Source organism: Lissotriton helveticus, chromosome 4_1, assembly GCF_964261635.1.
Source record: "Lissotriton helveticus chromosome 4_1, aLisHel1.1, whole genome shotgun sequence".
NCBI classification, from domain to species: domain Eukaryota; kingdom Metazoa; phylum Chordata; class Amphibia; order Caudata; family Salamandridae; genus Lissotriton; species Lissotriton helveticus.
In genome coordinates this window covers 983915296-983929356 of record NC_136063.1, presented here as the reverse complement: position 1 = coordinate 983929356, position 14061 = coordinate 983915296, and the positions used below count along the sequence as shown (strand labels likewise).

The window sequence follows — 14061 nt, the reverse complement described above, 5'->3', positions numbered from 1 at the left end:
CGGAGGTAAAATCTAAATCCATCTTCCGCTGCCTCTGGGGCCTCTTTGTCCCCTTCCTAACAAAGGTTGAGATTGGTTCTGAAAATTAAACCTTGATCTATCTTCCTTTGAATCAGATGAGATCTCTGAGAAGTGATAAATCACTTGCTAGATCTGCTCTGGTATCGTTTGCTTATAGTTGAAGGATCAGTAGTGTTGAAATATTTCTCTTTCTGATAGGGGAACCTATTTTAATTATTATAGTTCTTGATGTCCTTTTGAATGTCGAGGTTTTATGGTTAACTGTGATAGTTCACTCAATCAATCAAGGTCATCTTTATTTGGATACAAAAGTATCGCAAAACAAGTCCATTCAAACACAGTAAAAACACATAAAATATGCAATAAGAGATCTAAAAACAGTTCATAAAATTAATGAATAAAACATCATAGCATATTAACTGTGAGTGGGGCAGAACTACAAGATTATATATTCAAATGTAGTCAGTATTCATTGAAGCGCTTGCTTGGATAGCAGTTCTCAGGAAAACACCTGTATATACACTTGGGTCATCATCATTAAGTTGAAGCAAAATATTAAATGCTGCCCTGAAATCAGTGATATTACGCTTCTTGATTAAAGGGAGCAAGACACGCTTTCGGCACAGAGAGTAAAAAACCTCAAAAAATAGAAAAAGGTCAATGTGGATTAGCCTGAACTCCCATTTCATCAGCAGGGGATAATGTCAAGCTTTGCTTGAACACCTGAGGGGAAACATAACAAATATTTGATAGTGCCAGCTCTAAAATGAAGCCATAAGCTGCTCTCCCAACAACCCAAAGGTTTCATCAAATACTCTGTAATTAAGCTCTCTACTCTAATGCGTCATTAGACAGCAATGCTTGTCTTACTAAGCTCTGAGGCCAATCTTCTATCCGGGATAGTTGTGAATTGTTTGTTCACTTGCTTAATTAAGGATCTTGCATCCTTAATGTTGGCATTTCCCAAAATGTCCTTTTCTAATTACTCTATCTCTTTGAGTTCAGCTTCACTTCCCCGTAGGGCAGTCCACCCAGCCTACATATTTAGTTGAGGCCCTCCAAGCGCAGAGGACCACTCAAGTTACGGGAAGCAGTCCTGGGTGTGGTTTCCCCCTGTATAGGAAGTATCCCAGTGGGTTCTCTTCCATAGCCCAGAACTCCACCACATATGCTAAACCGATATGGGGCCCAACGTTTGTTGAGTGGATCCAGGCATTAACTACAATGAAGTGTGATGCACAATAGTAGAATTTGTGGTCGACCATTGCCAGGCCTCCATCATAAGTTGATATACAACATTTCAGAATATCATCAGTTTTGAACATGCACAACCTTATTCGTCTTGGAAATCATTTTCCTATGACATAAACCACTAGTTTGTTTTGCTTACTTCATTTTCCTGTATCTTTCTTTCTTTTTATATTCCAATGATTTACATGTTTTCTTTCTTGGAGGCCATATAACATACAGTGCTGAGCAGAACTTTGTCCCAAGCAAATGCATTAAAAATGGCGTTCTTTTATCCATTTCCAGTACATTTCATATAAAACAAATGTCATAATCTAAATTGCAAACAGATAAATGAAAACCAAATCATAGAGGTATATTTTATAAAAACTTAGGATAAACATGTGAATCCTAGGTCCAGTATTTAGGACAGCTAATGGTTCTTTAGATTTAAAGTTAGGGTAAAGTCTAGGGTTCCAGCGGGAGTCATTCAGAAATCTTTCCATGAAAAGATTTTTCTGAAATGTATTTTCTCTGAAATGTACTGAGAGGATGTTACTGACTAGACCCATTAGAGGTGATTGCATTTTCTGATCACATCAATACGAAATAGTCTAGTCAAATGGTCTGCAACAAAAGTGAATACGAACACCCCAGTTATGGCTGTTAGAGGCGAAAGTAACTGTCAGCCACCTGACACCATATCATCATGTGTTCCCTTACAGCAAACAATGCGAAAAACAAGAATACGAAGCGAAAATATTCCTGGCATATTGTGATGATCAGTGGCAGGCACAAAGGTAATTGTCGAACACGATGGAAAGGTGTAATCAAACTCTGTCAAACAGTCACAATAAAGGCTGCAGATTGGATTGCAGCAAGACTCGAGAAAACGTTTTCGTAAACAGACGATAGTGCAAATGCATAAAATAGTCAATTTCTTTTGATCGTTATATAGGCATCTGTTAGGAGAACCGCTGTCAAGAGTGTAGAAAAAAAGAGGTACAACGTGAACGTTCTGTAGAGATGTCTCCGTTTGGCGGAGAAGGGCAACAATTCTAGAAGTGTGATAAATCAGCAGTGCTCTCAGTTATTTTGCAGTTTCTGACACACCTACCTTTGTATCTACTCTCACCTGCCCCAGTTCAGTTGCCTTTTTACTATTTCCTCTCTTCTCTCTCTTTTACGTAGCAACCGTGTCATGATGTTCTCTGCATGCACCGTAGCCTTCCATTCATCTGACTCTTTAAATTGGCGGTTAAATGGGTTCATGTGATTTTTCCTTCGTTTTCTGATATATTTTGTCATGCTAGTATTTAATGGACCACCTATCTGGAAATATGCATTGCCCCTTCTTATGTTTATCATATACCATTATAGAAACTCCATGAGATCTTACGTGACCCAACCCAAGTATATTTAGAGCAATTTTTGTAGGAGCCTGTGGATTTTTTTAAATATATCTTCATTGTTTGCTTTTCAATATTCCACCACATTGGAAACTCGTTACACAGAAGAAATAGAAAAGTTTAAAAGCAAATAAGGGTCAATGTACATTTAGAATGATAATTATGTTCCACAGTGATTGATAATTAAACACATTTAAAGTTGCTCCTGGTACCATGCTTACTTAATTACTGTGATATAACTCTACTTTTACCATGCCAGTTTTTCAAGGCCCGTGTATGCCCACACTCGTTTCCACTTTTCGTTCTGGTGTGACTGGTACTCAGACTGCGTCTTTCTTCTACTACACCGTATTTTGTTACATACAGTGTAACTTCTCCTGAGTCGTATTTACTCACACTCCGTTGATAAATGTCTTTTTAGATGAAGGAGGGTGTTCATCTGATTTCTTTAAGATTGTAAGAAGCAACTATCACTGTCTATCAATCTTGGGTGTTTCTCTAAGCAGCTTTGACAGATGACCATTACTGCCTGTTCTGCCTATGCCCATTTCTTCAAGTCATTTGGCCAATTACCCATTGCGGTAATTACCTTGAATGTTCATTTTATCACTATTCATTTTTTGGCTACAGTAAGACCGTGCAACTCTTTGAAACTATGGGCCCGATTATTATGATTATCATTACGATGAAGTCGGTCAGAAAGGAATCCAGTTGGCCATTCCGACTGGCTTCCGACAGGCTTGGAATGCGGCCAGTAATCCCTAGGGTGGATCTTTCCGCCCTAGGGATTATGATGTCGGGTTTTGACACTTTCTGTGCCGGCCTTTCCGACACAGAAAGGCTGTTGGAACTCGACTTTGGAGGCCCTCAGCAAGGCCCCCTTGGGTGCACAGCCTTCAGTTGGAGGCCGAGGGGGCACCTATGGAGGTGTTGATCCCTGCACCCTTCTGCCACGAATGCAGGGATGAACTGCACCTCCTATTTTACAATGGGAGCATGTATTCCAGCTGGAATACATGCTCCCATATATATATATATATATATATATATATGGTTCAATTGTCGCAACTTATAGGTCTGCTTAATGTTTAGTCTTTTCCTGATTGTTTGAAACAGGTTTATAAAATATTGGTCTGTCTTTTTATTAATATGCATCGATCAGATTTAGAATTTAATTACACTGCGTTTTATCCGCTTTTATGGCCTATGTTGGCCGAATAAAGGTTCTATTGACTCAACTTGGCTCTACTCTGTAGCCCACAGCCAGTGCAATTAAATGTTGGTGTACCAAATACCAATGTTGTGTAGTTTTTATTACACCTTGTGCCTCATTAATCCACTACCAGACACTCCCTGCCCAATTATATCACTCTTGCAGGTTCCTGTTTTCTCTCTTCTTCTCTATGGTTTATCTGTCTTGCTCTTCCTCTGTCTTTCCGTTTTGTTAGTTTTTCTCTCTCTTCCTCTTTGTAAATGTCTGATGTAGAAAAATAAAGCCGGTCCCCAAAAATGAGTGCAGGTGACCCCCACCAGCAATCAGTGGTTCAAATTAACATCTTACCTCAGTTAAATCACAGGAATTATAAATAAGCATTCTCACAAATGGAGAAAAGCTTATTCTAGGTGATCTATATATTCCTCAAGGTACTTAAGTATACCTACTTGCCTGTAGTCTCTTGCAGGACATGTCCTGCAGCAGCCCCCTAGTTAGGTTCTGTATTAGACCTAGAGAAGGTGCCACCTTGACAACTGCATCCAAGATGGAGCCCGGAATGTGGAGTTGCCTGCTGCTGCCTGTCCTGTCTGTCGCATGTAACTTCTCTGCAATAAATACTTACAGTTTCTCCAACTTACTGGCTTCATGGACTTTTTATTGGCGACAACTGGACAAGAACCCAGTGACCGGCAGGACAGGCGATTATTTGTGCACAGCCACATAATTATTTGATGTGAGGACCATGTTAGACTTCTCTTTTCCGCCTATCGCTCGCTGGCTGCCTGTCGAGCTTAACATCTACCATGCTGAGAGAATATTTTCCCGTAGATAAGTACTCTATTGCCTTTTCTTTGCCAGTGCAGGTGCTCTGCGAGGTGGGGGCTTTTATGCTCTCTACCTGGACTTTTCGAGGGATACAGAGGTTGCATAGCAACGCCTTTTGCTGAGTTCAGATTTCGGCCCGGCCTTTTTAAGAGACGCAGAGTTTGTCTGTCACCGCCTTCTGCTCCATTTGAAGTCCACATTCAGTGGTTCATGTGTTTCCCTGGCAACTCCTTTTTGGTTCAGAGACGTGTTCCCTGTGGTGCGCATATTCTCTACAACGTCAGCAACATCACAGAAGTTGTATATGTGAAACTTTGTTTAGTTATGCGTTTCGCATGTGTGGCGACCATTTTACCTTGTGCGGTTTGTTAGTCCCCAATCCAGATATGAGGTGACTGTTGCTGTAGACATCTCTGCAGTTGTCTCTTTTCAGCATATTCATTTAATGCCCTGCACCAACGGTTACAGGCATACCTAAGTACTATTGTTATCAGTGAGTAGTCTATATTTTAAACCAAGCGTGTTCGGTTTTACTTGCCTATTCTTGCGGCGATAGGCACACAATTGATACGTTACTTGTTTCAATTGTTATTTTTCTGTGTGCCTAATTTCTTTGAGGCATTCTTCAGTGATACGCATACTACCCAATAAGTACATTTGGAACAGTGCGCATTCACAAGGACTGACGTGATATGCACACCTCACTGTGACACCCACACCTCAGTGATTGTTTTGCATCATTATACACAATCTATTGATTTAATTGGGGTGCGCTACTATTGGTGCTCTTCCCTGCTATTATAGGTGAATTGTCTACAGATCTCGTTTTCTTTGTATGTGTGTACATCCATTGCTTTGGGACTTAACTTACACATAGGTATTCTCATCTCTTCATTGCAAGAGCTTCATCATGCAACAAGCGGCGGTACCTCCGCTCCCATTTTTATCCTGTCCAAGAATTCCTCCTGTAGAATGGACACTATGGTTGAAGGGGTTTGAAGCTTATATGGAAGCCATTGATGGGAAGAATTTTACTCAAAAGAAAAAAAATGTGCGTAGTTACAGAACTCTTTCGGTACGGAAGGCAGGAAAGTCTTTAAGTAAATACTGGTGGTTGTTGTGTGTGATGAGGTTGATGAATATGCCTCAGTCATCAGAATGCTGGATATCAGATTCAAGAAAAAATTGAATGTTATAATGGAAAAGCATACATTTTATATGAAGAAACAATTTCTTGGGGAATCAGTAGAACATTTGTGAGTGACTTAAGAGTTTTGTCTGTACCGTGTGAGTATAAGGCCTTTGAGGATAAAATGTTGAGGGATGAACTAGTGTTGAAAATTAATAACAAGAAAATTCAAGAAAGTTTCTTGATTAATGAAAGTGTAACTCAAGGCTCTTGAGATAGCCAAGAGTGTTGAAACTCTGGCTGTGTATATGGAGCAAATGGCTGTAGAATCACTGGTCCAATCAGTGGGTTTGGATATTAGAGCCAAGGAAAAGGAAAGGAGAGGATTCTAAACCAAAGGTGTTAGAATGTTACAGCTGGGGCAGTAGCAATCATTTAGGTAATGCCACTACGTGTCCTGTTGTAGACAAAAGCTGTGCCAAATGTAAAAAGAAGGGGCATTTTGCGAAAGTTTGTTAATGCATTAATTTTTTTGTTAAGATGAAACCTAAGAAGATTCTTTCTGTTGACTGTGTGCTCAAAACTGATTCTAACTAAGACAGTGAGGATAAGAAATTTGTCATGAGGATCTCTGACTCATTAGTGGAAGGTGTAGAGAATAGTAAAGTTCTGAAGATCGACTAAAGTATGCTCAAAAGACCAGTTTGTCAAGTGGACATCGGTAGAATTTCTGTACCAATGATGGCTGATTCTGGTTTATTTTTTACCTTTATTGGTCCAGATGAATGACTGAAGTTTGAAAATAACGAGGATAAAGAAGTCTCTTATCAGACCTGTAGTGTATTGGAGTAAACCTGTACAAGTGCTGGGTGAATTTGAGTGCACCTTGAGCTTTAAAGGACGCAAAACCCCTGTCACAGCCTATGTAGCGAAGGATGGGTCATGCCTTTTAACGTGGTTGGGACAGAAGAATCTAGGGATCTTTTTAGATTTTAATAGCCAGGAACAAGTTTTGCTAAAGTAGGAATGCAAGTCGGTAAGGACGGTTGAGGAGTGAGTGTGGGAAAGAGCATTTCCTGAAGTTTTTAGTGAGAAGCTGGGTAAGATTCAAAGTTTCTCCCATTGAATAATTTTAAAAACTGTTGTGAACCTGGTTGTTAATAAGGCGACATGGGTGCTTATGGCCATGAGGGAAGAAACAGAGCTGGAATTGAAATCCCTTAGTGAACAATGCATAATTCAACCTATTGAGAGTTCTGGGTGGTTGTCACTTGTGGTTCTCGCTAGAAAAGGGAATAGTAGTCCAAGGATGTGCATAGACTTGCGCAATTTTAATGAAAGAATATGTGTGGATAGACATCCATTGCCCAGTATCACAGAAATGTTAGGTTACCAAAAAAGAGCAATATTGTTCACTACCCTTGATATGTCTTCTGTATATCAGCAGACAGCTTTGCACAAAGGTAGTCACCATCTTACTTGTTACTCTGGTTGATGCATTTAGGTTCAAAAGAATGCCTTTTGGCTGGACTCAGCTGTCTTTCAGAGAGTGCTAGAAGCTATGGGTTGCCAACGTGAAATGCTTCCAGGATGATATTTTAGTGTACGGGAAGAATAGAAAATCACAACAAAACTTTATGAAAGGTTTTAGCTATTTAAGCTGAAAATGGGGTTACACTGAAAGTGGCCAAATGTAAGTTTGCTGTAGATTCAGTGGATTATTTGGGTTGCAAGTTGTCTTCCCAAGGGGTCGAACCAAAGGAAAGTCTGATTAGAGCTATCGGGGCCACAGAGTAAGGATCAGCTTAGTTCATTCTTTAGTTTGTTAGATTTTATGTCTGCTTTATTCCTAACCATATTGAGAAAATGTATCACATGAGAACCCTCATGAAAAAAATCAGCAATTTGTGTGGACTGAGAATCAAGGTCAGGAGTTTGAGATCATTAAGAACAAATTAGCCAATACTATTCCTTTACAACAGTTTGTCAGCTAGTCAGCATGGTTTGGGTACAGTTCTTTTAACAGAAAAGGGATGGTAGAGAAGTAATGTTGGCATTTGCCTCAAGGGCACTGCAAGGTGATGAATCCAACGATTCTGTCATCGAACGCGAAGCCCTAACATGTTGGTGGGGTGTTGACCATTAAAGTCATTATTTGTAGGGCGCTGAGTTTGTCATTCGTGTGGATCACAAACCCTTGATGGATGTGTTTACCACATTCGGAGCTGGTAAGGCCACACCTCGTATAGCCAAATGGCATTAAAGGATTTTGGAATTTCAGTTCCATTTGGACCACATTCGAGGTGCCAAAAACGTCTTTATGGTCAACTTAGCCAGGCTGCCACTTAAAAAGGAAGGAACTGAGAATAGATTGGAAAAAGATTTTTGTGTGGTAGCTGCATTGCAGGGTTCTGATTATGAGTGTATTTTGCAGGAGGAGTGGAAGAATGCTGTAGAAAGCGATGAAATCATTCAATAAGTGGCATGTATGTTAAGTAAAACATTGTCTGATGTAGGTGTTGAAGAAAAGGTGAAAGGCTTTAAACATGTTTTTTTCCAGAACTAAGCATGAAGGATTGTTTGATGAGGAGAATGGAGTTACTCGTGGTTCCACGTGCAATGCAGAACAAAGTGCTGGCCTTAGCCCATGAGGGACACGTGGGTATGAGAGCAATGAAAAGAAAAATCAGGGAAATGTTTTGGTGGCTGGATATGAACCGATCAGTGGAACACTTTGTGAGGGAGTGCATGGCGTGTGCTGTAAGTGATACAAGTCAGGTGATTTTTTCCAGTCCTGTGGAGGTTATACCTAATCTGGTATTGGTGGATTGTGGAACTAGATGGTAGGAGGGCAAAGCATTTTCTTGTGAGAGGGTACCCCTACTGAGTTGTTCAGTGATAATGCAGTGCAATTCATATCGAGAAAATTTCAAGAATTTCTGTCTCAATGGGGATTTAAGCATATCACAACTTATTTGTATCGTCCCCCAAGCAATGGCCTAGTTGAGCACTGGAATAGAATAATAAAGGATAGCATACAGTTGTCTGTGGTGAGTGGTTTGGATTGGAAAACAGAGCTAAGGAATTTTTGTGAACCTTACGAACCACCCCCAATGCCACCACCAATATTTCACCAGTTGCATTATTGAAAGGCAGTCTGGCTAGCTGGCTAACTCCAAATTGGTCAGACCATAGATGGGTAATTTAAAAGTGACGTGCAGCATGATCAAGTCAAGCTTAGTGGGGAGAAAGCTCAACGAAAGTATGTAAGCGAGGAAAAAATCAAAGGGAGCTGCCAAGGTAGTTTCAGAGTGGGGAACTGAGTGAGAGTGAAACTACCTGGTATAACCTCTAAGGGAAAATCCAAGTTTTCTGATCCGATATGAATCAAGGTCATGTTACTTTATTTGTTTAGTAACTTTCTATTTTATTTCCTGCAACCTCATTTGGGGGTATAGTTGTTTGTTTCATTGCCTTTTGCACAGTGTTAGTTGTAATGGGGTGGGCAAGTTTCTTGTCAACGTGCGGGAGAAGATTTGTTAGGTTCTAAGTTAGAACCTAGTGCAGGTGCCACCTTGACAACTGCGTCTAAGGTGGAACCTGGATTGTGAAGGATCTGACAGTTGCCGGTTGCTGCCTGTCCTATCAGTCACATGTAACTTCTCAGCAATAAATACTTATAGTTGCTCCAACTTCCTGGCTTCGTGGACTTTTTACACCTTCTAGAGGAAGCCCTAGCACCCACCCCACTCCCATCCAACACAGGCGTCACTGGTCAGGTGACCATTATAATAAAAGTAGTCCGGCGTATGTGCCCGAAACCTGGTGTATGCCATCCTTGAATGCACCATGCCGGCACAGGGCCTACAACACCATACTGCCTACCCATGTTCCAGCGATGTTCTATACACTTACCTGTATAAAATCCAGGGAGTAAACTAACATCACACCTCAGCCAAAAACATCCAATTTGTTTATAGGTGAGACAGGACTTTCTCAATAGCAAACATTCACTGCTGGCACTCTCTTAGTATGCATTGCAAGAGCATCAAAAACGTGTTGCCTCGTTCATGAACCTGCAATCTCACCTATTCACCCACTGCATTACATAGATTAGGCCATCTGTTTCCCATGTGCTGAAAGCCAGACCCCTCTGATCCCTACTTCCCCAATATGCTCTGTCATAATAAAAAAATAAGCCCCTGACATCTTATGGATGGAAAAGTAATAACAGAAAAAAAAACGTTTACTTAGTGTATCTCAGCCTAAAGTGCACCAGAACTGCCTTATTCGATAGAGTCACATTTTCTGCCAGGGAAGCTTGGTTCAGAGTGTCTCAAATCCAATGGGTAGAGTCAATGCAACAAAGTGACTGGGCAGAGCTATTCAACCAAATAAACTGGTGCTTTGCGTTGAAAAGAGGGGACCATGAATTCGACTTCCCTTAAGAATGAATAATCAAAACATAAATGAACCTATGGAATATTCAGGCAAATAATTTAAAATAAAAACAATTTGCCTGAACTACATTGAAATGAAGGAAAACTTAAATGATTTGCAATGGAAAATATGTCCAATAATATATAATTCTCAAGAATTTCATTTTTATCTTAGTAAACCTCTTTGTATCCTTGCCCGTTTTCCTTAATCAGTTGAGAGAATTTCTCTGGCTCTCAGCTTGACTTCGTGTGCAAAATGTTCAATTTTTGTCTTTAAATTCCACGTCCTGATTGGCAGAAATGTATGTGCACAACGTTCATTTGTGATTGCAGAAATCCTGTGTTAGTGGTGGAATTTCTGAATTTACAAATGCATTAGTAGGATACATTTGCGGGTGTTCCTGGTTGGTGCTAGCAGTAAATGTAGGTGAATTCATACCAATTTCGGTGGTCAGCAGTATACACGACTAAATTGTGTAAAGCAAGGGTGCTGCGAGCCCTAATGGGAGCAAGGGAAAAGAGCCCCTGTGCAATTACATTCACAAAAAGACAGACATAATTAGGGTGGTCTAGGCACTTCACACTTCTGAACCCTGCTGCCATTACAACTGTTGCCTTTTTATGGCTGTTCTCCTACTAAGCCGAAACCGGTCCTTGGATGCTTGTTTCCAGTCCAGGGAGGACCTGGCTTGGCAGTTCGGGCTGGACTGTTCCCATGGGGCACAGGGTCAAGACTGATTTGCATATGGCTGGGTTCAAACTGGAATGGCATGGTGAGCAAAAAAACTATGGATTTAGGCCCAGATCTCTGTACTGGGGTGAATGTATGACATTGTTCTGCATTCTGTCCATCAACTGTTGTTTGTGTTCTCCTACTAAGGACACATACATAAATTAGGGAGCTCTCTGTGATGTTTTGATGTAGATGTCTTACCTTCACCAGCCATCCATTGACGTGTGATGTAAGGAGGTGGTAATGTCCTTTGATGGAGTCTTCAGCACTTATGGTGCTTGGTAATCCGAAACATTGTTTCTCACTTTACAATGTCAATCATGCTGCATTCCTTTGATGGCTTCATTGTTGTGCTGCTCTGTGTATTACTGCTGCCTTGTTGTAACACTGTTGCGTCTATGATGTGGTTGTTGTGTTCTCCAGTGTCTGAAGATAGCCCCACGTCCAATCAGCCGGGAGCCTTATCCCACCAAGATCCTTCAGTTAAATCAACCCTGCTACTACCCCCCAAAAAATCTACTGCTTTTTCTGCAGACCATGAGGACACCCCCGTGAAACAACTGTGCCTCCACAAGCAGCCCCCTGCCCTGCCTCCTAAACCCCTTTCCAGGGTCGCCAACCATTTAACGGGTGAGTATGCAGTGAAGCCTCAAGTGCCTCCCTTTTCCCCATAGAGTTAGTATACTAAAGTATGTATTTATTGTTTGTCTGTTGTAAACCTGTAGCCTGCCTAGATGTTATCTGTAAATGTATAAACATCTTAAACTGTGTTTATGGAATACGTGCACTTGTAAATGTTATGTACTTGTTAACTGCTGACAGGATGTAATGATGGTGTTGTTTAATATGGATAATTTAGTAAAATTAGTATTGCTGTATAAACTGACATGGGAAACAGTTCATTTTGCTTCTACCATCTGTACCTGGTCAGCTTTTCTGAACATCTAATTTTCCAAGTATTCACAACACTTTTAAGCAATGTTAGCTGAATTTAATAAAAGTTCAAATGATAAGCCCCTAGAGCTAATGGAGCACAAGACATTGAGGGTGAATCTGAAGTATCAAAGGATGGCTCTGGGACGGTGTGAGTGGTGTTTCCCTTCATAGCGCTCTATCACTCGCATTGCATTGTTCGACTTTAAAAATTGTTTGTGCTTTAAAATTATTCATAGCGTTCTATTGCTCGCATTGTAATTAGTGCCTGATTGAGTCGGTGCCACTGCCCATTGCGACGTTACACATTGTGCCCCAATCTCACCCTGTTTCGCTTTGTTGTTGTTGCTGCCATTTTGTTGTTGTGCCGTCCCAGCCCGTCTCTCCACCCCGCTCCCGCCTCCCAGCTGCTCCTCCCTCCCACTGATAGTATAGGATAGTCCCGTTCTTGTGAAGCGCTGTGACCGTCCTGACCCGTGCAGAAGCGGTCGCTCCTCTCACTCCCTGATCTTCTGGGTATCGTAGCGCTATATCGCTGACTGCTGCCAAAGAACCAATTGCACATTGCACGCATTGCGTTTCAAACTGTTTGTGCCTCTTTAACATCGCAGTGCTCTATCACTCGCATTGCATTGCTCGACTTTAAAAATTGTTTGTGCTTTAAAATTATTCATAGCGCTCTATCACTCGCATTGCATTGTTCGACTTTAAAAATGGTTTGTGCTTTAAAATTATTCATAGCGTTCTATTGCTCGCATTGTAATTAGTGCCTGATTGTGTCGGTGCCACTGCCCATTGCGACGTTACACATTGTGCCCCAATCTCACCCTGTTTCGCTTTGTTGTTGTTGCTGCCATTTTGTTGTTGTGCCGTCCCAGCCCATCTCTCCACCCCGCTCCGGCCTCCCAGCTGCTCCTCCCTCGCTCCGCCCCCCTCCACTATCTACATATGTCAGAGCAACACACGCCCAGCGTTCACGCGCAGCGATCGCGCCCTATACGCGCCGAAGGCGCGCCAAAGGTAAGCCCGTCTACGCCCGTCCGCGCCTGGACCGCGCCCAGCGCCAGACCCCCTGGCCCCCGCAAAACCCACTCCACCCGCATAACGTATGACGCCGCAACCCTTTCTGCACTCAACCCCGGCCGTCTCCCACTCTGCCACCAAGCCGCCCCAGGACACACTCATGGACCCTTCACCTGCCACTCCTGCAAGTTCGACTGCATCATGACCCACACCAAATCCACAAACTCCAAACAGAACTCCGACACTAACCACCTGAAGTGCATCATGCTCAACACCCGCTCGGTCCACAGACACGCCATTGAACTTTGGAACCTACTCGACACCACATCGCCGGACGTCGCCTTTCTTACAGAAACCTGGATGAACGCCTCATCAACGCCCGACATCGCCATAGCCATCCCGGACGGCTACAAGATCATCCAAAAGGATCGCATCAACTAAACAGGAGGAGGCATCGCCATCATCCATAAGAACACCATCTGCATCACGACCAGTTCCGACGATAACCTCGCAGCCGCCGAACACCTTCACTTCCAGATCCACACCGACCCCAAGACCACACTCAGAGGCACCCTCATCTACAGGCCACCAGGACCCCGCTCACAATTCAGCGAAGACATCACTGACTTCATCAGCCCACACGCCCTCCCCTCCGAGGACTACATTCTACTGGGAGACCTCAACTTCCACCTGGAAAAGAACAACAACAGCAACACCACCACCCTTCTGGACAACCTCGCCAATCTCGGACTCAAACAACTTGTTGACACCCCCACCCACTATGCCGGGCACACGCTCGACCCAATCTTCACCTCCAGCAAACACATCTCCTTCAATCACACCACAGCTCTCCATTGGACGGACCACAGCTGCGATTACTTCAACTACAAAAAAACTACGACCCACAACCACTCACAACCAATTCCTCGCAGAAACTGGAACAAAATCACCACCGACCAGCTCTTCACATCGCTCCACCAAAACCCTCCTGCCAAATCATCGGACCCAAACCTAGCAGCCACCAACCTCACACAATGGATCACCCACAGCGCTGACGAATTAGCACCCTTGAAAAACCATAAAATCAAGCAAAGTAGCAAAAAAGC

General features: G+C 42.4%; 1 protein-coding gene across 4 annotated transcripts in view; it reads left to right on the top strand.

Moving 5' to 3' along the window:
* The window catches only part of PHACTR1 (phosphatase and actin regulator 1), a 646873-nt gene that overhangs the window by 495903 nt on the left and 136909 nt on the right, over positions 1 to 14061 (top strand). For 2 of the 4 annotated variants that reach the window (XM_078687609.1, XM_078687612.1), the window contains exon 5: positions 11423 to 11629. The exons of 1 other annotated variant lie outside the window; for it this stretch is intronic. In XM_078687609.1, the coding sequence (XP_078543735.1) occupies positions 11423 to 11629 (207 nt within the window). The remainder of the gene's footprint in view (positions 1 to 11422; positions 11630 to 14061) is intronic. One more of the 4 variants, XM_078687610.1, reaches the window with a different exon arrangement.